The sequence below is a fragment of the Musca autumnalis genome, unplaced genomic scaffold, assembly GCF_047663935.1.
Source record: "Musca autumnalis isolate F117 unplaced genomic scaffold, ASM4766393v1 scaffold_3, whole genome shotgun sequence".
Lineage (NCBI taxonomy): Eukaryota > Metazoa > Arthropoda > Insecta > Diptera > Muscidae > Musca > Musca autumnalis.
In genome coordinates, this window is record NW_027411866.1 from 202,282,613 (window position 1) to 202,306,973 (window position 24,361).

Sequence of the window (24,361 nt, forward strand, 5' to 3'; positions counted from 1 at the left end):
TAGGGACGCATAATTTCATGGAACTTTTTCAATGAAATCACTCTAGTGAGGACCGGGACTAACAGTACCTCGCTTATGAGGCCATAAACAAGCAAATTATACAAGTATATTGAAAATATATTTGAATTTTTCTTGGAATCATATTTCGTAGATTATTTGAAATGCGGACTTATTTTCAAGAGTAATGTTTTAGCTATTGTCTCTGTAAACATATTTCTTAGAAAAAACGTCATGGTCAAAAGGACAAAAGTTCATCATTTTTGTTTTGTTTTTCTATACCCTCAGCATTTATGCTATATACACTTTCATACGGACAAAATGTGTCTCATCGAAATAATAGTTTTAGACCCCAAGTATGTTTGGACGAAATGTGTTTCAAACAATTTGGAGTCGATTGAGCAATGTCCGTCTGTCTGTCTGGATGGAGCGCACGATAACTCTCGAACGGATCAACCGATTCGATCCAAAATTTGGCTTTCGTAATATTTTGTCCAAAATAAGTTTAAGTTCGAAGATGGGTTATATCGGTCCACTACTTCCGGTACCTCCCCCACAAAAGTTCGAAAATGTTCGGAAAATTTGTAGGTACGATAACTCTTGAAGGGAGTAACCGATTTGGTCCATACTTTGAAAATCGTGAAATGTCTACCAGACTTAGATGAGTTTCCAATATGGACTCCTCCTTCGGGTACCTCCCACACAAAATTTGGGATAAGTTCAGTTTAGGACCTGCACTCAAATCGCTTTGATTTTTGTTTTAGCAACTTGTACTCACTGCCCCCTATACGACGGTACAAGTTTCATCAAGGGCAAGTCCACACTTCCAGAGAAAATAGCCCCAAAGTTGCATAAAAACTCTGACACCGTGTGAGGTGTTTGAAGAGAAAAATAACTCTCGAATGGATCTGCCGATTCGGGTCAAAATTTGGCCTTAGCAATATTTTGTCCAAACATAGTATAAGTTCGAAGATAAGTCATATCGGTCCACTCCTCCCCCACAAAAGTTCAAAAATGTTCGGAAAAATTGTTCGTACGGTAACTCTTGAAGGGAGTGGCCGAATTGGTCCATACTTTACACATCCTAATATATGTACAAGATATAGATCAGGTTCAATATGGACTATATTTGTCCACTCCATCCGGTACCTCCCACACAAAATTTCGGATAAATTCACTTTGAGACCTGAGACCAGATATAGATCAGGTTCAAATATGGACTATATTTGTCCACTCCAACCGGTACCTGCCACACAAAATTTTGGATAAATTAACTTTGAGACCTGCTCTCGAATCACTTTGATTTTTGTTGAAGCAACTTGCATTCGCTGTCTCAATTACGATGGTAAAATTTGTTTTCAGGGGCAACTCCATTCTTCTTGAGCAAACAGCCCGAAGGGTGTACAAACCCCCTATGGCACCATATGTAGTGGCTGGACATCCACTTCCATAATGGTCAATGTCGGTCCATTCCTTTAAGTATCTGCTCCGCAAAACTTTTGATCTTTAATCCTAATCAACATTTTTGTCGGTTCATACATCCAAAACTTTTAAATCCCCCTAAATACATACGTTTTTTGGAAACAAATTGTTTCAATATACACAGGCTGAGGGTATATCTCTGCCAGCAAAGGTGACTGATACTTTTTTACTTTTTTATATTTTGGGCTATAATAGCCAAAACATTGAGATTTTTATTCAATACTAAGACAAAAATTATATTATAGACAATTATATTATAGAATTATATTATAGACAATAATTAGAAATCTTTAATAGATCGCAAAAGCTTTTAATATCAGCTTCGTTGTAGTTTTTTTTTTAAATATGTTTTTAAACTGAGTTGCTGTTAAATGGATTTTCGAGTATGACTATATTTTCAGATTTCGCCACAAATACTTTATGAGGATTTAACATTCTTTATGAGGATTTATTTGACTTTTGCGCTATACAATTGACATTTGAAAACCAGTGGCTTTATTGAATCCGGGTAAGTGCAAGGTATTAGAGTTAGTTTACACTATATGTAAATGTCATAGGACGTGAAATTTTCCATCGTTATATATTCGCTAATATGTGTAATATTGGAGATTTTCCTTCCGCCATTTACTATGTGCGTCCACACCAGCAAAAATGTAAAAAAACTACGTCTTCACATTGCCTACTTGGGTAAATATGGAATGTTTTTATTTCGTAAACTACCTCTTAGTTCTCTTGGTTATTTGAATAGGTGATGGGTCGAATAATTCGACTTTCTTCTGTTGAACGTTTTTAATTTTCTAAACTATTTACTTTTAATTAATTTAATTAATTGAGCTATAATTCTTTATTTCAAAATGTACTGCTATTTCTACATCTACCTATAGTATTTATATGGAAATAAGTGTAACCAACCTAGAAAGTTTATCAAGTAAATGTAAACATGTTTTACACCAACAAAGCAAGCAAGTTGTAATGGTATATAAATATTAAGGGCCGTTTAAATACAAGTAAAATTCAAATTTATAAAGAAATCACATTAGTTTATTTAAATGACTAAAGCTAAGTTTACATTTACGAAATCCACTCGATTTCAAATGTCAATTCCATAGCTCAAACGTCAAATGAAATCTCATCTGGATTTCATTTGACGTTTAACCTATGGATTTGACAGTTGAAATCGAGTGGATTTCGAAAATGTAAACCAAGCATTATAGTTCGTTTACATATAACCGGATTTGATAAACCCACTTGGTTTCAAATGTCAATTCCATTGCGTTTACGTCAAATGAAACCTCATAAAGATGGTTAACCTGGCAAAATGTTGTTAAATAAACAGGGTATTAGCGGTGTAAACAAGAATCACATTAGTAAAGTCAAACACCAAGTAACCAATAGTTGGCAACACATTCATATGGTCACAAGACATATGTGAAAGCTACGAACTGTGAAATGTGTAGCGGTAGATTACTTTGCTTAGCCAAGACGAAGAGTGTTACCACATCACAAAGAAAACTGTGGTTTGAGGCTATGCTATAAAATGCGTTTATGAGAAAAGATTTACTTCAAAAGAATTGCCAATCATGAATATTAAATAAAACGTTATTTTTAATGAAAACTCATATCATAAGTAAACAAAGGATCAAACTTCATAGTTTTATCATAAATTACAAAAAAATATTTAATTGTATGTGAATTATGCCACACTGTTATCCCTTTTTGCACCTGAAATAATTTGCCTCTCATATTTCTTGATTCATTATCTTTTTATCTGTGCATATTCTACTCTACTGCTACATAGTTTAAATATGTAAGTGTAAGTATGTCGCATCAAAATTTATTACTCATTCAACCCACAAAGCTTTACAGTTTCTCTGCCATACAATGTTGCAACAAAGTAATTTTTGATTACTGGTTTATAACGTTGCCGGTCGGTCCTCCCCATACCAAGAAGCAACAACACCACTGACAAAGAATCAAGTGAATGCCTTGCTATTGTCTGTACATAAGTGAATCTTAAAGTAATTTTCTGTAACTGTGGATAATGCCAAAAGACCCGCAAACTGCACGCGCATTCGCACACACACTCGTAGACCCAGCATGCAAGGCCGTTGTAAAGACTAACTGTAACTTTAAGCCATAACGATGCCAATGATGACCATGCGTTCGCTGTTGTTGTTGCATGGTGACTAAAAGCATTTTTTCCTTAAGCCATGTGGCAGCAGAGGCAGGCTAGCTGACCAAAAGCAAGCAGAACTAGTCCCAAAACAAGAACATGTTGAAGGAGAAGAAACCAGAATAGCACATAAATATAAATAAATAACATTTTTTTAGAAAAACAACAAAATGTACTGCGCCTAGTATAGGATACAAGAACAACAGCACGAGAAGTTCACAACAACAAACTTAAGCACGAGCCGCCTAAGGCAATGACGACAGCTTTTATTATTATTTGTACGACGAAATCCTGTAAGTCCATTTAATAACAACGGCAACTTCAGTAAAGTAGAAGCATAAGGAAAGGGGTCAGAGGAAGTATGCACCATGGATGCTGTCTTTGTCTAGAATCGGCCTTACTAAACAAGTTAGCGTAGTGCTATTTTTTTTATTTGGTAGTTGGGAAAAAACGCGTATAACTGGCATACTAAGAATGTTGTCCAGAATTTCTAGATTATATTTAGCCACCATACCGTCGTCCATGGTTGAAGTACCACTACTACTATTGCTGTTGCAAAAACAACATTGTAACTGAGAAACTGAAACTAGCAGGAATGAAAAGCTTCCAAAGAACAAGAACAAACAAATAACGACAGCGATAGTAAGGAGAACAACTAGCCGGCATAAATGGAAGGTTGTTCCCGCTGCCTGCAACATGCAACATTTATCCCAAAGGGAAAACCATGACAATTAACGAGGGTCTAGCAATGGCAATTGGAATAGAGTTCTTAGGATGACCAATTCAAGGAAATATTAAGTGGATCATACATTTTATATGAAAATTTTTGTATTTTAGGAAAGAATTTAACACTTCTGCACTAACTCTGGGAGTCAAGCTCATATCAAGCCAAATGTATTGAGTCTTTTCCGTTCCTACAATTTTGAACAATGTTTGAAATCTTGGAAAACCCATACAAAACTAATTTTGGATAATACAATGAACCTTTGCATGAAAAAAGGTATAATTTGATATTTTATAACTCCACCTAAAAGTATGCTTTAAAATTTAGAAAAAGCTATTTAAATATTAAATGGCTTTAAAATAATGTGTGTGTGATCCCGTCACGCATAATCTGTACGTTTTTGACAGTCAAAAATTGTGAATGTCAACAATGTCTTATATAAAACGTTAAAAATAGTAAACATAATAATAAAATTACGTTATAGCCTGTTTATATTGTAGCTTTTTATCGGGTTAACCTTTTTTATGAGATTTATTTGACAGATATGCAGTGGAATTTACATTTGAAACCTAGTGCTGTTATTAAATCCGGTTATATTTAAAAGTACCTTTAATTGGTTTCTGTTTTCACACAATATCAACTCTAATTATCATATCCAACTGACTCAATTCACACTCAGTGAGAGAATTAGGTTAGAGTATTTCTTATACCCTCAGCCTTTAGGCTAAAGAGGGTATTTACACTTTGATACGACCAAAAATTTGCCTCATCGAAATAATGGTTTTAGACCCTAAGTATTTTTGTACGATATCTGTTTCAGACAATTTTGAGTATATCTAGCAATGTCCGTCCGTCTGTCTGTCTGGCAGGCTGGTGCGCACGATAACTCTCGAACGGATAAATCGATTTGGTTCAACTTTTGGGTATCAAAATATTTTGCCCAGATTCGATTTAAGTTCGAAGATGGGCCATATAGGTCCACTCCTTGAGGTACCTCCCCCACAAATGTTCAACAATTGTCGCAAAACTTGTGCGCACGATAACTCTTGTAGGGAATAACCGATTTGGTCCATACGTTGCACATCGTGTAATTTCTACCAAACTTAGATGAGGTTCCAATATGGACTCAATCGGTCCACTCCTTCTGGTACCTCCCACACAAAATTTCGGAAAAGTTCAGTTTAGGACCTGGTCTCGAATCGCTTTGATGTTTACGCAAGTTGTATTTGCTGTCCTCTATACGACGCTGTAAGTTTCATTAGGGGCAAGTCCATACTTCCTGAGAAAATAGCCTGAAAGTTACAAAAAAAACCCTATGACACCGTGTGTAGTGGTTGGAGCGCAAGATAACTCTCGAACGAATTCGGTCCAAAATTTGGCTTTCGTAATATGTTGTCCAAACTTAGTTCAAGTTCAAAGATGGATTACATCGGTCCACTCCTTCCGGTACCTCCCCCACAAAAGTTCGAAAATGTTCGGAAAATTTGTGCGTACGATAACTCTTGAAGGGAGTAACCGATTTGGTCCATACTTTGCACATTATGAAATTTCTACCAGTCTTAGATGAGGTTCCAATATGGACTCAATCGGTAAACTCCTTCGAGTACCTCCCACACAAAAATTCGGAAAAGTTCAGTTTAGGACCTGCTCTCGAATCGCCTTGGTTTTTGTTGTAGCATCACTGTTCCCTATACGAAGGTACAAGTTTCCTCAGGGGCAAGACCATACTTCCTGAAAAAATAGCCTGAAAGTTGAAAAACAAACCCTATGACACCATGTTTATGGGTGGCAGCGCAAGATAATTCTCGAACGGAAATGCCGATTCCGGCCAAAATTTGGCCTTCGTAATATTGTTTCCAAACTTACATTAAGTTCGTAGATAAGCCATATCGGTCCACTCCTTCAGGTACCTACCTACAAAAGTTCAAAAATATTCGGAAAAATTGTGCGCACATTAACTCTTGATGGGAGTGACCGATTTGGTCCATACTTTACACATTCTCATAATATCTACCAGATGTAGATCAGGTTCGAATATGGACTATATTTGTCCACTCCATCCCGTACCTCCCATACAAAATTTTTGATAAGTTCACTTTAAGACCTGTAGTGCGATTCTGTAACTCCTTAACGACAGAATTAACGACGAATGTCGGTAGTTAACGATAATTTTCGGTAAGTGCTATTCTGTATACCAATTTTAACGATTTTTGTCGGTAAATTTTGTCGTTAATTACCGAAAATTATTGTTAAGTTAACAACCAAAAAAAAGTAGTTGTTAAGTCTTAACGACAGTACATTATTGCAATATTTTGCTGAATTCTTTTAACCACGGCGTTTTATATGAACATATGCTATGTCAATAAAGACGGTACACAAGGTGAATTCCGCCTTATTGAGAAAAATCTTCTTAAGGCATTTAGATAAGGGTTAACTATGTAGGATAACAGGGGGAAGCTTCGCCACTGTTGTGCTTTCGCCGGCGCCGATTTTATTGAAGATGCATAAAGATCACCAAAGAGGAAGTGGTAGATCATCGATTAACTCATAACTTTCCCTTGGAGGATCTACATGTAGCATAAATTAAATCGGCTCTGACGAAAGCGCAACAGTGGCGAAGCTGCCACATGCTACCCTTTCCTTATTATTAAAGAGGAACACCGTTAGCTAAATCTTCAAAAGAACTCAAGGCCTATACCAATGCCCTTAACACTATTTTTCTACGAGGCCAAAACGTGTATGGTGTTCCTACAACCTACTTTGTTCTGTGGTAATATTATAGATTTAAACTCAGCATCACTAATAATCAGAATGCTAAAAATGTCGTGTATGTTCGGATTTCCGAACTTTTTATACACTACGCTATGAGAAATTCCATTTGATGTGGGCGTGTATTGAATATGTGAATATATAAACTCAAATGACGGTAACGTGGATCCACGTACATCATTGTAGGGGTTTAAGTCATCTCAAATTTCGAAGCTATATATTCATATGGCAAAAATAACTCGTCGTTTTATTGCGGTGTTAAAAATTTATTTATCTGTACATTCATAAAAATACAAATAACTTCAAAGTGACCTTTTGACCAATGATTCTGTTTACACTGTCCTGCCCACTTCAAACTTATAATGCCTTGCCGAGCTAATACGTGGATGCGAATGACACGTTTATTCATATCCTGGAATAAAACCACGAAAATCTATGAGATTTATTTGCCTCCTAGCAGTACATACATACATACACACTTGACGCTTTAGAAGTTGAAAGTGGACTTGTGTTACGCATTGTTGGAATACTTGCAGATACTTATGTTAGGCGCTTTTCTTCAAAAAGCGAACCTTTCTTCCTCCCTTACGCGTTTTTTGCCTGTATTTGCGGAGAAACAATATTTTTAATTCAAAAATACATTAATAAATATCAAAATATAATATTTGACAATTTGTCTTTCCATCGATATTCGTCGGTATGTGCTATCGATTTCTACAATAGTTAACATAAAGTTACAGAATAGCACATTCGTTAACTCAACCGAATATTTTTGTTAACTACCGATGTCGGTTCGTTATTAAAAAAAGTTACAGAATCGCACTACTGTAGTGCGATTCTGTAACTCCTTAACGACAGAATTAACGACGATTGTCGGTACTTAACGATAATTTTCGGTAAGTGCTATTCTGTAACCAATTTTAACGATTTTTGTCGGTAAATTTTGTCGTTAATTACCGAAAATTATTGGTAAGTTAACAACCAAAAAAAAGTAGTTGTTAAGTCTTAACGACAGTACATTATTGCAATATTTTGCTGAATTCTTTTAACAACGGCGTTCTATATGAACATATGCTATGTCAATAAAGACGGTACACAAAGTAAATTCCGCTTATTGAGAAAAATCTTCTTAAGGCATTTACATAAGGGTTAACTATGTAAGATAACAGGGGGAAGCTTCGCCACTGTTGTGCATTCGCCGGCGCCGATTTTATTGAAGCTGCATAAAGATCACCAAAGAGAAAATTAGAGATCTTCGATTAACTCATAACTTTCCTTTAGAACACCTTTATGTAGCATCAATTAAATCGGCGCAGACGAAGGCGCAACATTTGCGAAGCTGCCCCATGCTACTATCCTACGTATGAAGACTGCGCTAACCTTTGTTTTACTTATTAAAGAGGAAAAACGTTAGCTAATGCTTCAAAAGAACTCAAGTGTGGTACTGCTATGTAAGACCTATACCAATGTCCTTAACACCATCTTTCTAGGAGGCACGTGACGTGAATAAAATAATACGTGACACGTGAATAGTATTACTATAACCTACTTTGTTCTGTGATTATCTCATAGATTTAAACTCAGCATCACTAACAATCAGAATGTTAAAAATGGCGTATAAGCTTGGATTTTCGAACTTTTCATACTCTCCGCTATGAGAAATTTCTTTTAATGTGGGCGTGAATTGAATATGTGAATATATAAACTCAAATGATGGTAACGTAGATCCACGATCACTGAAGGGGCTTAAGTCATGTCAAATATCACAGCTGAATTTTGATACAGAGCGCCACAACCCAAAATATGATCCCAACTTTTAAATAAAAAGTACAACTGCGCTTTTAAAAAGATGAATGGTGGTTTTATCACTTTTATTACTTTTAAATCACACACACAATAAAAACATTTTAAGAAATGCTTCATTACTGGCATCCGTAGCCATCCAAAAGACACACATTTGAGCCACATTCCTTCAAAAGTCTGAATTGTTTCCTTCTTTAACGATTCATGTTTTGTATTCGCGACGAAATAATGTTTTCAGCTTCAAAATATATTTTATTTGATATTAAATTATAATATTTGACATTTCCTTCCAATCGATATTCGTCGGTATGAGTTAACAATTTCTACAATCGGTAACATAAAGTTACAGAATAGGACATTCGTTAACTCAACCGAATATTTTCGTTAACTACCGATATCGGTTCGTTATTAAAAAAAGTTACAGAATCGCACTACTGCTATTGAATCACTTTGATTTTTGTTGAAGCAACTTACATTCGCTGCCTCAATTACGATGTTTCAGGGTCAAGTCCATACTTCTTGAGAAAACAGCCCGAAGGGTGTAAAAACCCCCTATGGCACCCCCATGGTCTATGTCGGTCCATTCCTTTAAGTAAGTTTTCCGCAACATTTTTGAACTTTAATCCTAATCAACATTTTTGTCGTACGACCAAAATTTTGAAACCCCCTAAATACATAAGTTTTTTGTGAAAATGTGTTTCAATTTTCACAGGCTGAGGGTATATCTCTGTCGGCAAAGCCGACTGATACTTTTTTACTTGTTTGTCTATACTTTTATTAGTCTATGTTATAACAAAGTATCGGATGACAGTGGTGCGAATACTTTTCATGCGTCTTCATCGTAAAAGAGTGGGCACCAACAATCTCCCTGCTATGGACACACAATTAGAACTACGTTTATGAAAAGTTATTTCTGATATATAGATATCGCCATATTCCATCTGAATATTTAACAATTTCTAGCAGCTGTCAATGAAGTAGGATATTTATCAGGTTGTTTCAAACTCAAGGTACAGATGGCGGTAATTTTAAATTGCTAAGGTTTAGGGACGGATAGAGTTATAGCGTTTGTGGAGCAGAACCATTGTTCTATGGTTTAAGCCTGACTATTTTGAAAAACAAAATAGAAGTCGACATCGCAAATAAAAAAACGCCAATCCTCCTAATTGTGAGACCGGGCACCATCGAAATGTTGTTTATTGCTGTAGTATGCAATACCAACAAATTAGTTATGTGTTTTTTCGTTGAGAATCAACGAACGCATAGCAATGGGAAAGATTTGGTTTTGTTTGCAAGTGAAGTTGCTCGAGTTTAGGTAGTGCCAAAGAAATTCTCGATCAGAGTGTTTCTTTGGACACGTATCTACTTAGCGAGCAATTGACACTTGGGTATAAAAAGTTTCTTGTTGAAAAACAAGGGAACTGATGAAGATCTGTGGCGAGATCTGAAACTATAGTCTTCCCTGCCTTACCCCATGGTAAACATCGCCAATTTTTTTCACTAATAAATTAAAGTGGGTGACGTATGGGATGGAAGATACCAAGGAACGTTCCTGACCGGTTTTATCATGGCAAAGCCCAGGATTTATCTTGGTCCCTCTTTCTTCTCAAGTGGACACTGACCTCCCCGTGGTGTCACCTGGGGAACTGCCTTTAACACCCGTTAATGGTAGTTAGCTAACATCTGCCGCTCGTTCACCCATAAGAACGTTAAAAACTTGGGTTTGGGCGCAGGGTTAGAAACCCTCCCCTAGAAAAAACAGACTACTATGAAAAAACGAAAGAAAAGAAAAACAAACCTTTGAAAAACGATAAGTTCTAGGACAGAGAAGCCATTACATAGTCGATACGTCCGAAGATTTGCTTTACCACCAATGAAACCAGGTAACGTAATTTGGTGACTATGTGGGTTCGAGTCCTTGGCTTTCCTTTTTCACTTGCAAATAATTTCCGATCATCAAGCTTAACTCTAAACGAGAAAATTAATAAAAAATCATTAAAAATGATCTTCGCCCTTACAGGCAAAATTTCAAAAAACCCCTCTAAAGTTGACGAACCCCACAAACGTTTTAAGGACCATGATCTGCGAATCTGCACCTGGAATGTTCGCACTCTTTATGCAGAAGGGACAGTCTTCGCATTGGCAGACGTACTTGAAAAGTACAAGGCCGACATTACTGCCATACGGAAATACGATGGAATGGGAAAGGCGTCACAACAACACCTAAAGGTGATGCACTGTATTATAGCTGCCATGACATAAAGCATGAGTTTGGTTGCGTATTTGTAGTTGGTCGGAGGTTAAAACACATGGTCTCCAGCTTCACACCAGTGAGACTTGCTGCAATTCGAATCAGAGCAAAATTCTTCAACATCGGCTTTATTTGCGCTCATGCACCCACAGAAGACAAGGACGAATTGACCAAAGATATATTTTACGAGCGCTTAGAAGAAACTTATGACCGTTGCCCTGCCCATGGCATTAAAATTATACTAGGCGATTTTAATGCCAAAATTGGAAAGGAGAATATCTTTGGCCCAACAGTCGGGAAATTCAGTCTCCACAGTGAAACATCTGACAATGGTATGAGGCTGATAGACTTCGCAGCCGCAAAAAACATGGAAGTTAGCAGTACCAGATTTAATCATCTCGATATTCATAAGGGCACCTGACTGTCGCTAGATCAAAGAACAAGAAATCAAATTGATCACGTTGTGATAGATGGAGCGTGTTGGATGTACGATCGTTCCGAGGCGCAAACATTGATTCGGACCTTGTTGCAGCAAAGGTACGTACCCGTCTAAACCACTGCCGACCAAGAAGAGGGCACACAAAATTCTGAATATTGGCAACTTTTGAAGGTGTGTTAGTAAGGTTGTATGCACGCATGCTGCAAAACAAAACAAATCAAAACATTTGTTCTCTTTTGTGTGCTCTTTCATTGCGTTCGGGTTGTGTGTGTGTAAATTGCCGAAAAACTTCGTAACTTCAACAATACCAAAGAACGGTATTGGTCTAAACGTTGCAAATAAAGCACGAACAGACAATACGCGGAAATTGGACATTGATAGGCTGCAAACACAACAGATAGCCACAGCATATTCCACTCAACTAACCCAATTGCTTAATGAGAGTACTCCTTGTCCCGATAACATAACACAATGGCAAAATATTGCCCACTCCATGCAAACAGCCGCAAAATCCATACTTGGATACCAGAGACCTCCACAAAGGAATTCATGGTATGACCAGGTGTGTCGCTACCGAAGAGAAAATGCGGCATATAGAGCTACTTTACAATCGGTAGCAACGCGTAGCGCACGAGAGAGATATCGGGAGAAAAGGAGAGAGGAGAAACGTCTTTTCCGCAGGAAAAAGAGAGATATGCAAAAGCGGGAGTGTGAAAAAATCGAGATGTACAGGAACCAGAATGAAGTCCGAAAATTCTACCAAAGAGTCAAGCATCAAACTGATGGCTTTGGTACAGGCACATCCTCCTGTATAGGCCAGCAAGGTAATCTGGTAACAGATACAGATAGCGTGCTCAGGATTGGAAGGAACATATCTCTAATCTGCTGGTATCCAATAGTAGCGAAGACGATGAAGATACCATAGATCCAATCCCAGAAGATGGTATAGAATGTATACCGCCCGACCAAGATGAGGTAAAAACAGCAATCAACGGGCTGAAGAATAAAGCAGCAGAAGCCGAGCTGTTTAAACCGGTGGCGACGCGCTGATAAGGTGTATGCATCAGCTAGTTAGCACGATCTGCCAGGAAGAACGAGTACCCGACGATTGGAACCTGAGCATCCTGTGTCCCGTCCATAAGAAAGGAGATAAGACTTTATGCTCCAACTATAGGGGCATAATTCTTCTCCCTATCGCCTACAAGATAGTGTCAGGGATATTGTGCGAACGACTAAAGCCCATGGTCAACGAAATAATTGGACCATACCAATGCGGCTTTAGACCTGGCAAGTCCACCAATGACCAGATATTTACCCTGCGGAAATCTTGGAGAAGACCCAAGAGATGCAGATCGACACCTACCACCTTTTTATCGATTATAAAGCAGCCTTCGATAGCCCGCTGCGTTCAAAGGTATTCCAAGCGATGTCTGAATTTGGTATCCCCGCAAAGCTCATCCAGCTTTGTAAAATGACTTTAACTGACACGAGGTCCTTAGTTAAAAAATAGGAAAGAACCTCTCCGAAGAGTTTTGTACCAAAAGAGGTTTCAGACAAGGAGACTGCCTTTCGTGTGATCTCTTCAACATCCTGCTGGAAAAGGTTATACGAGAGGCAAACGTAAAAAGAAGTGGCAAAATCTACAACAAAAGCCTCATTTTACTTGCTTATACTGATGATATAGACATAATGGGACGATCAGTAAAATAAGTAACTGATACCTTTATGAAGTTCGAAGGAGAATCTGCTAAAATGGGTCTGGCGGTAAACGGTGAGAAGACAAAGTTAATGGTGTCGACGCGCAATGCGTCCATTGAGCAGCGACCAACTGTGGAAGTTGGTTTCTATAATTTTGAGGTAGTAAAAGACTTCGTCTACCTCGGCACCTCCGTAAACAAAACAAACGACATCAGTTGTGAAATAAGAAGAAGAATTGCGTTGGCCTACAGATGCTACTATGATTTAAGTAAGCAATTTAAAAACAAAGCCACATCTCGTCAAACAAAAATAACACTATACAAAACGCTGATACTACCCGTGCTGATGTAGGGCTCCGAAGCCTGGGTACTTGCGCAAGCAGATAAGGTAGTGCTTGGTGCGTTTGAGAGGAAAATTCTTCTAAAGATCTACGGGCCGATTGACGTTGACGGTGAATATCAGCGTCGTATGAACCACGAGCTATATCTGCTATACAAAGACATGAATATAGTTAAAAGTATCGAGATGCAACGATTGCGTTGGCTAGGCCATATCATAAGAATGAGCGATGATGAACCCTCTAAAAAGGCGTATGAATACATGCCACATGGCAGTGCACGCAGAATCGGCAGGCCTAAGCTTCGATGGAGCATACAAGTGAATGAAGAAATGAAAAGGCGCGGTATTCCAAAAAGCGAAGCGAAAAACAGAGAGGAATGGAGATCTTTTCTTAGTTCGTTCTATGGAACAAATGTTCTGTAATGGGCCAGCTAAGTAAGTAAATATTTCCTTGGGCGACATCTAGATTTCGTTTTTGTTATTGGTCGGAAGGGGGTATTTGTCTTAGATACATAATTTGATGTTTAAAATAGTAGAGGCACAAACTAAAGAATATTTAAATTGTGGACAATTTCAAACTACCAGATGAAAAATAACCAATTTTTAAAAGAATCTAATGGTGAAAAGTTATCGCTAACATACATAATATTTTCACCAGTTTTGCAACTTTTTGCAAAGAAAAATGTCTCTGAATGGCAATCCCCTTAAAACTGTTTTACAAGAAGCAACATAGAACTGGGGCGTAACTTATATCTACTTACTTTATATCAACCTATAATGTTTAAACTTTTAACTAAAATTTCTAATCCCCTCCCCTATTACCACAAAGATAACAATCTCAAAAAAGGAAGACAATCAAAGAAAAAACTTTGACTTTGATTGTTGGAAGTAATTTTTGCAACTGCAATTCTTGACCCACAATTCACATTGGGCTATATGCTCCACATAAAAGAAAGAACGATACGATATTAATGCGAACACTACCACATACCAAAAAAGGATTTTGGCCATAATAACCGGTCAAGAGCAGAACAAAAAAAAAAGCACAATACCATTCTTCCTCTCAATTGTGGTCAAGCAGAAGAAGATGGAGAACAAGTACACAACACGTAATGATGGTGTGTTACACAAATAAAATGTTCTTATTCTAGAATTTATTTATTGTTGTTGCTATTGCTGCTATAACAACTTCTATCTTTGTTGATCTGGATGATATTCTTCAAGGTGTCGTTTTCCGCATTCCGCATACATACTGTTTGCTGAACACCAACCAACACTCTCACCCTCTGGCTTATTTTATATTTGTTTTGTTCTTAATGGTCTCTGGAACCGAGTATAAGCCAGCCAGTAGAAGCCAAAGGAGGATGAGTTTGAAAATAATGCACAATTCGCGCAATTCGTTGCATTTGTTTACTTTACGATATCGAGGGAATTGTGCCAATGTGTTAGCAGTACGCTTAGCCGGCGAATGGAAATGGAATGAAGTGGAAGATTGCCTTATATGTTTGTTTGTACAGATGTCTGTCTGTCTGGTCGTTTGTCCGTCTATCTGCTAGAGAGTGTGTGTGGTATCATCATTGTGATCAACACTACCATTAGCCGCATTACGCTTTTGTCGCTTTCAATGGGAAAATGAGCCTGATCCTCCATAATGATGGCAATACTGCTGTTGTTGCTGCAGATGATGATGATAGCCAAGATGTACTTGCAAACAATTTTGGTTTTCGCTTTTCCGTTTTCATTCTTGGCCACATACATAAGTGGAGGCCATAGATTTTGACCGCTTTACAAAATTATTGTTAACACATTACTATATTTGTAAAGTTGCCATCAAATTGTCTGGTAAATACACAAAAGCCATAATAATATTTGGCCAATGAATTGAACCCGTATCTTTTTTGTTCGATAAAAAAGAAGTAAGTTTTGTTAGTTTAGCGACCAAGTCTATTTGGTTACTAGCAAAGTAAAGAAAATTGTTTGGTTGAAGTTGTTGTTTTTTATTTCTTCCATTCATATCGCCAATTGACATCATTTCGTAAGCGCGCTAGAATTGAGATGTGTTATTTGCCGCAGGTCGTTTCTTTTATTTTTTAGCTGTATTATTTGCTGTTGTTGTAGCCTATTGTGGTTTTCCGTTTGTGAAGTTAGATTTTTTTGTAGATACGAGTTTAACTTTATTGTCCTTGTCCAAATGAATTGCATTACTGCTCTCATATGGAGTTTTTCTGTTTAGATTTTAAAGAATTTCTTATCGCTTTTGAGTGTTGTGTGTGTGCTGAGGGAAAAATAAAAATTTCCTGTTGAGATTTTTATGACTATCGTAATCTGAATACATGGCATAATCCGAAAAATATCATAAATAATTATGATTTTGAAAACGGGCTGAAATATAACGATGGATTTAATGAATAAGAGAAAATTGTGCCGTCATCTATAAACGATTTTGTTTAATGTAAAATGTTTTATAGTAATTTAGACATATGGACAAAAAATTAAACAAAAAAAAGCACAGAGAAGCCATTCTATAAAAAAAATCTGAGATAAGTGCACATGGCTTGAGAATGATTAAAACTTGCAGTTTATAGAAAATCATACTAAAAAATCGCGGATTTTGTATTTAATGTATTTTATAACTCCTCCTATACCTCAAATTTTGCACTATATGTTTAATGTCTAAGAATGCTAATGGAATGCGCATACTTTTAGGGGGAGTAATTAAATAAGAAAACTGGGGCTGGATTCTTGTTCTATGAAAATTTGAAACGAAAAATATTTTTTTCCTTTATAAAAGTTTTTATTTCAAATTTTCATAGAACAGGAATTGAGCCCCTGGTTGGATATGTCCGTTATTTAAATATTCATAGTCTTAGAACAAATTTGCATAAAACAGGATTAGGGAAAACTTCGGATTTAAATTGTCAATGCAATCGCATAAACGCCAAATAAATCGTGAAGCAATCAACATTTTAATAATTACAGTTTAACGCCCTCTACCTTTCAATAGTAACACTTAAGCTTTTGTACTTTTGTCATTGTGATTTTATGAAATTTCCTATTGTGATTGATCTTTACATTTTTTAAGTTTTTTTTTTAAGTTAACAGCTAAAAATACACCTCTGTAAATATATATTTAATACTACTACTTTAAGCAACTATGTACTACTAAATTTTATCATACTTGACTAAACGACTTTGTCGCTTCTCAAAAGTGAAGCTAAGTAGAATAATATTCAATAAATTCGTTCATTCCTCTTGAGCAACTTGAACTCTCTACATCAACCTCAGTGTTGCCTTAAGTAGTTGAAACTGATAGCAGAGCATCATCCGCAATACAGAGAGTGAATCAACCAAACAATCTACGAAAATCGTGATTTCTTTAATCTCATATTTTCCTAATATTCGAGTTTTGTGGTGACAGTGTAAATTATATTTTTATTGACAAGGTAAGGTGGACTTTAGAAGTAATGGGGCCAAACAAATTCAGTATTGATACTTCATGTACAAGAGTTAGTTGAAAAGGGACCATAAATGTCTCGGTTATTCATCATCCCAAACTAACGTCTTTGAGTGAACCTTTTGCTCGGAAATTGTTCTATAAAACCGAGTTTTTATACTAAAAATTAGTTCTGGTGAAAAAAACTTGAGTGCCACCTATATATAAATTTTATCAATGATATTGGCCGAAAGATTTAACAGTAGAGACACCAACAAGAGAATAATTAAATTATAGTGAATAACGGACTTGTGACGAAGAGGAAGGATGATAAATAAGATGCAATGGTACTGATGGGACAGAAAACTCCACCCGACTAGCCCAATTGCTTAATGAAAGCACTCTTCGCAAAATCCATACTTGGATACCAGAGGCCTCCACCCAGGACCCCATCGTATGACCACGAGTATCATGCTACTGCTGGAAAGAAGAATGCGATATATAGGACTACTCTGCAGTCAGTGGCAACACATAGCGCACGAAAGATGTATCGGAAGGAAAGCATAGAGGATAAACATAATTTTCGCAGGAAAAAGGGAGAAAATAAAAAGCGGGAAAATGAAAAAATCGAGAGATACACGAGCTAGAATGAACTCTAAAAAATGGATTTTACGAAAGAATGAAACACTAAACTAGTTTGATAGACAATTAAAACGGACCCATTTCATAATTTTCAAGATTGTGAAAGTAAAGCAATAAATAGACAGGAGCGGAAATTTATATTTAGTTCGGCTTATCGGACTAATCTTCTGTTGTATAAGTAAATAACTTATGTAAAAATGTGAGAATTGAATAAGGGGTAAATATAAAATACATACAGATATGATGATACTATCGATGCTAATGTAAAGCCACTAAAGCGGTAAAGTTCAAACTCTCTTCATTTAAAAAAAAAAATGATCTTATGGCGCCATCTTTGTTTCAATTATACTTAGAAGTTTGTGGTAAGAGGTAGTTGCCTCGGAAAGATAATTTGAAGTGCCAAAAGTGGGGACACAAACCAGGGAATATCTAAATTTTGCTGAATACCAAATGACTTTTTTCAAAAGTTCTAAGTAATGTAGATTTTTTAAAAATTAGACCCAGCAGAACTGGAATGCCAAGATTCCTGTGGAGTAAATAATTTTGAGATGGGATCAATAATTTTGAATTACAAATTCTGATTTTCAAACTTAGAAAAATAAGGCAACAAAATGAGAGGAGTGGAAGACTGTCATTAGTTCGTCTTATAGGGAAAATGTTATATAGTGAGCCACTTACGTTATTTAATATATGTGCTGTCACTTTGCATATACATTCTTTATATAAAGAGTGACAATATATCGTGTAAAGTAAAAAACATATCGTGTAAAGTACCCATAAACATAGTTTCACTGAAAGTTTGAAATTAAAGTAAAAGAAAATGTAAAATAAGACGGACTGTTTGTTTCGTACGAATATTGCAACAGAGCAAAATTGGCGAACACATTATGTGTTTTCCCCAAAAAAATTTTCAGTGAAATTACTCTAGTGTGAATCAGGCTTTAGTAAACAAGTAAGAAAATTATGTAGATTAAAAAAAGGGAAAATACAGTCACCATCAAATATTCCTAGATGAAGCGAAAGATATCTAGTAAAAAATTATATTAAGGCGTCATTTATATTCCAAGAATACTTTGAAATAGGTCGAAAGAGAAATGCTTTGTTCCTTTACTTTTAAACGTGGTAAAGGAGGTAAAACTAGTAAAAGTTGTAAACTGCTTTCATATAAATGCTCTTTGAAGTAAGAGAACACTTTTTCGGGTAGACTTTTGACACGTAAAGGAACAGAGCTATAGTTGGATCAGAGATGTAATTTGAAGTGGCAAAAAGAGAAGACACTACCTAGGGAATATTTAATTATACCGAATACTAAACGACTTATTTTTCGGGAGTCCCAAAATAAAAATGGTATTAAATGATGATTGATTGTTTCAAAAAATAATTTTGATAAAGTTTATGTTTTTAATAAGTCATATCCAAAAGGGACTTTGGGTATAATCCATGGTAGAACAAATATAAGGTAAAGTTAATACTACAACAAATACAACTCGAACAACAACCACAAAGGAATTTGTTTTTGTTTGTAACGTTACTGCCAGTTGTATTTGTAAACAAAACAAGGAAATGTCTATAAATTATTGGAATTTAAAAAAAACTAATAATTTTTCACATTTGGTTGAATATTTTGGAAAACATGAATGAAAATTCGTTACATTTTCAATTTGTATGGTTCCACATGATTCCACTAAATGCATAAATTCTCGCAGAAAGTAGAATTCTTGCAGAAAAGTTTGGGGTCGCTGGAAATTCATAGAAAAAGGAGAAGTTGTTTCAATGTTTTGTTTTAGAAATCAAAGAAGCACATGTTTATTAGGGCTTTATTTTTTAAATTTTAACAAAATACCTCACATATTAACAAACGTTGTATCGCCTCTACAAGCGGTGATTTACTGCGCGGCTTATCGTTCGAACTTGGAGAGGTTACATATTATTGAAATGAAGAAATCTTTCTAGGAAATGTTTTCTTCCGAATGATACATTTTTTTTCTCAAAAAATATATGTCCCTAATGTACATCGAAATAGAAATAAATGTATAAAATGTCATATGAAATTTGACACTAACACTACAACCCAGTTCAGTCAGCTGGGTATTGCTGCTACCTTTTCTTGCTCTACCATGGGTATAATCTATACATCAATTTTTTATAAGTAGCAAAAAGTGGGACACAAAGTAGGGAATAGTTTAAATCACCTGAACACCGAACCACATACTTCTCAGTAGTGGAATTCTGTAACTCATTTTTGGAGTTACCGACGAAAATTGGTAAAATTAAAATGCTTTTAATTTCGTTAATTAATGAAATTTTTCGGTAACTTAACAACCAAAATAAAGTTGTCGTTAATTCCTACCGATAGCAACAATGTTGTCAACTTTTCTTGATACTTTTCATTCATAATTTTGCGTTTTAATTTTACCGATATTTGTAGGTAACTCAAAAAATTAGTTACAGAATTCCACTACAGGAGTTCCAAAGTATCGAAAATCGGATTTTTTAATCTGAGTAAAAAATGTACATCTCCGTCAACTACATATCAATTATTCTTTCATATCAGTGGAAAGATGTGTTCTCCCAGAAAGATAATTTAAAGTGACACAAAGTGAGGGACATTTCAATCTACTGCTGAATACCGAGTGACTTTTTTTTCAGCCATCATCAAATATCTAACGCATTAAAAATAATGATATATTGATGCGAAACTTGCCGATAAAGTCCAATTTATTAAATTTATTCCAGTAAAAATATCCATGCGCGCCATCTATATATAAATTATTTTTAATATTGGAAGAAATGGGTAGTCGTCTCAGAAACATAATTAGAAGTGGGGACACAAAGTAGGGAATATTTAAATTTGAATGAATAATGAGCGACTTGTTTTGCAAGCGGCTCAAAATAGCAAACATATTAAAATAAGGATCCATTGATACGAACGTTCTTGATAAAATTGATTTCTTTAAATGTACATCAGTCGAAAAAATATCAAAAAATATTCTACATATCAATTATTATTTGATATTGATAGGAAGAGGTAGTTGTATCAGAAAGATAATTTGAAGGAGCAAAAAGTGTGGATACATGCTAAGCAATATTCAATTTTACTTAATATTCGGATTTGTTTTTCAGGAGCCTCAAAATAGGTAACATTAAAATTATAGTTCATTGACGCGAATGTTCTTGATAAAGTCCATTTAGTAGGAAATAGTCCAAGTGAAAAATATTAGTGGAAGTCATTTACCTATAAATTATTCTTTGATATTAGTTGTCTTTGACAAAGTTGTCTCAGAAAGATTATGTAAAGAGCCAATAACAGGGGACGACATAAACTAAGGAATATTCAAATTTTACTGAATACCGAATGACTTGTTTTGAATCATCTTGATTAATTTTTTTCGACATTAAACTCAGACAAAGACGACTTTTGGTCGTCATCTACATATTAATAATTTTTATTATTGGTGGAACAAGTTAATTGCCTCCCGTCATGAACATTTCAATGCGAAAAAAGTAGGGCATACAGGAGGGAATATATATTGTATTTGAAGCCACGCGAGTTTTAAATTAATTATAACGTAGCTATATGAACTCTTTAGATCTCCAACTTTTTCAAACCCAAAACGGCTCGGAGACATGATTTTTCTGTAATAGTATGCGAAGAAAAGAGTTTAAACAGCAACCAGAAAATATATGTATGTATATTTTGACCAAACAGGATTCGTGAATATTTCCCTTAGTTTCAAAAAAGAGTTTATGATTTAATGTGTTCATATTTATTTCACATTTGAGTATGTACTTGTCATTCAAATTGATTATTTTTACATAATGAAGGTATCAAATTAATTTTTAATTTTTTTTTTCACATTTGTTTAATTAAAATAAAAATGACAACTGGAACAAATGACCTTCACCATGATAATGAAATTATTAAATAAAATTATGAGTTTTTGTGAATTATTTTTTACATTGCAACAAAACACAAAGTTTTCTATGTTTTAAGGGGGTATTCTATATTACAAAAACAAACAAAATATTAACAAGATAATACGGGAAGTTTGACTTACCTTAGATGGTGGTCCAGTGGGTTTTGAGATTTGTGTCTTTTCGGTGGCAGATGATGAGGGACGCTTCAGACGATTGTGGGCAGCTAAAGAAAAGAAACAAGAAAAAAATAAAGAAGAATTAATAAAATAAGGCCGCTAATGACTCCATAAAAGTTACAGCAAAGAAAGCTGAAATGTAATTACAAAAGTAAAAAAAAAAACAAAACTGAATAAAGAAATCAATAAAAGTGACAATTGCATTTTCACTTTCAACCATAAAAAGTAAAACAGCACACACACACAGAAAAGTGTGTGTTCTTTGCCGCAAAGAAAAACAAAAGTTCATTATCAAGACAACAATATAGAAAATAATTATAGCATTTTAATATTGAACAATAAACGGATATAACAAATTTTGTTATTAAAGAATTATGTCGAAGAGTGTGCGAGCATAATAAGATTTCTAAATCTTGTTATGTGTAACAAATCGGGGAGAAAAACAAAAAACATATGGTCACGATAAACCAATAGCTATCTATTATTTGGGTTTTTTGTAGTAATTATTTATTGATTTTATTTCTCGTTTTATCTAACCATAAAATCAGACCAAATTTTTGATTACTGTTATTTTCCTCCATAACTGTGTTAAAGTTATGGAGGAAAATAAAAACTAGCAACAAATATTGGGCTTCTTTTTTTATTTGCTCACTCCAAACGGCGAACACGCACCATATGTTGGTCGTTGGCCACAGAAATTCAATTTGTGAATTGTGGCGCCGGTGAACAAAGGCAAAAAATAATAAAAAAGTAGAATGAATGAAAAAGAAATTTATAGATAACCCCCCTCTCCCAATATATGTGGGAACAGTGGGAAAAAATAGCCGTTAAAAGGAATGTGGAGAAAGTCATACATTAGAATTGGAATAATGAGGAAATTAAATAAATTAAATGAAATTAAAAATTACCTAACTCTTCTATGAAACAAATTTGTCCGAGAATAGAATAATCATGGGAGCCATCTATACGTCAAATATTTTTTTAAGATTTATTGTAAATGGTAGTTGTCCGGGAAAAATAATTATAATAAGAAATAAAGATTTGTGTTTGTCAAACAATGGAAATGTCTTAATTTTATTGAAACTGAACGTCTTGTTCATGTTCTATATTTCATCAAAGTAGGTAACATATTACCATTTCATTTAATGCCGAGAAAAGACTAGCTGCAAATTTGACATGTTGGATTAGATATTTCTCCTATTTTTTGTTGCGTGTAGATAAAAAAGTCTGTGTAACTAATCTAATCAATGACCAATCTACTCAATAATATACTTATGAGATAAGTAACTTACGATGCATGCCTAAAAAAAACAACTAAAGCTGAGATCTTTGAAGTGAAAATATTCATGAGCGCCATCTAGGTATGAATTATTCGTTGGCATTGGCGGAAAGTGGTGGTAGTTGTCTCAGAAGGAGAATTTGAAGTGAAAGTTAGTGAGGACACAAACTTGGGAATATTTACATTTTACAGAATGCCGGACGACTGATTTTTCAAGATATTGACACAGCTGGCAAGGCGAAAAAAATTAGATTTAAGGATATTATGTGAAGAAAAAAAGGCTTACTATTGACCTATAGCTGAGCACGAGTGAAATATGGCATCTTTATATAGAACAGAGCTCCGAATACTCGCTCGAATTGCTCTCGCGAGTGAAACTCTTTTCGAATTCGAGCAAGTTGAGGGGGAAAACTTGCCCCGTCTCCACCGCCAAACAAAAACTTACCCCACCCCCAAATAAATCCACAAAAAACTACCACCTCCCCCAAATTTTCACTCGTGAGTAAATCGGAGCTCTGATATAGAACAATTAATATTAGAGAATAAGGATTTAGGCGATATCTACATATCAATTATTATTTGATCCTGGTTGAAAGGATTGCTTATATCAGAAAGATAATTTGAAGTGCCACAAAGTGGGGACTCAACCAAAGATTATTTAAAATTAACAGATTATCGAACGACTTGTTTTTCAGACAGCTCAAACGTATTGACATATCATGCCAACGAATAAATCTTTCTGTCTACACGGTTGAGATGATACATAAACAACTTATCTGTAATAGAATACGCAGAAAATAGTCTACATGACATATATATTAAGTAATTTACCATCGATCTTAGTCGAAAACTACTAAAAGCTTCAAATATAAAAAATATAGTTTTACCGAAAACATTATGCGGTCCCAATCTACATATGAAGTGCCACAAAGTGGGGACACAAACTAAAGAATATTTAAATTTTACTGAATATCGAACGTCTTGTTTTTCAGCAGTTCTAAAAAGTATAGACATGTCAGGAAAAACGACTAAATCTTAGAGGATCGTAATTTTTTAACTCTACACGGCAGGGATGATACACAAACTAATGATCTGAAGTTAAATGCGAAGATAGTATTTTACTGGGCATATATAAAGAGTAGATGACCATGGATATCTAGTCGAAGACGACTAAGGCTGACATCTTCACATCGAGAAGTTAGTCTTAGCAGAACCTGACATGGGCGCCATCTAAATAT

At 35.3% G+C, this 24,361-nt stretch overlaps 1 protein-coding gene across 6 annotated transcripts in view; it reads right to left on the bottom strand.

Annotated features, from left to right (window-relative positions):
* MICAL-like (protein) overlaps positions 1-24,361 on the bottom strand; it is a 517,823-nt gene that overhangs the window by 75,360 nt on the left and 418,102 nt on the right. For all 6 annotated transcript variants that reach the window (XM_073976324.1, XM_073976325.1, XM_073976328.1 and 3 more), the window contains one exon: positions 21,809-21,891. In XM_073976324.1, coding sequence (XP_073832425.1) covers positions 21,809-21,891 — 83 coding nt within the window. The remainder of the gene's footprint in view (positions 1-21,808; positions 21,892-24,361) is intronic.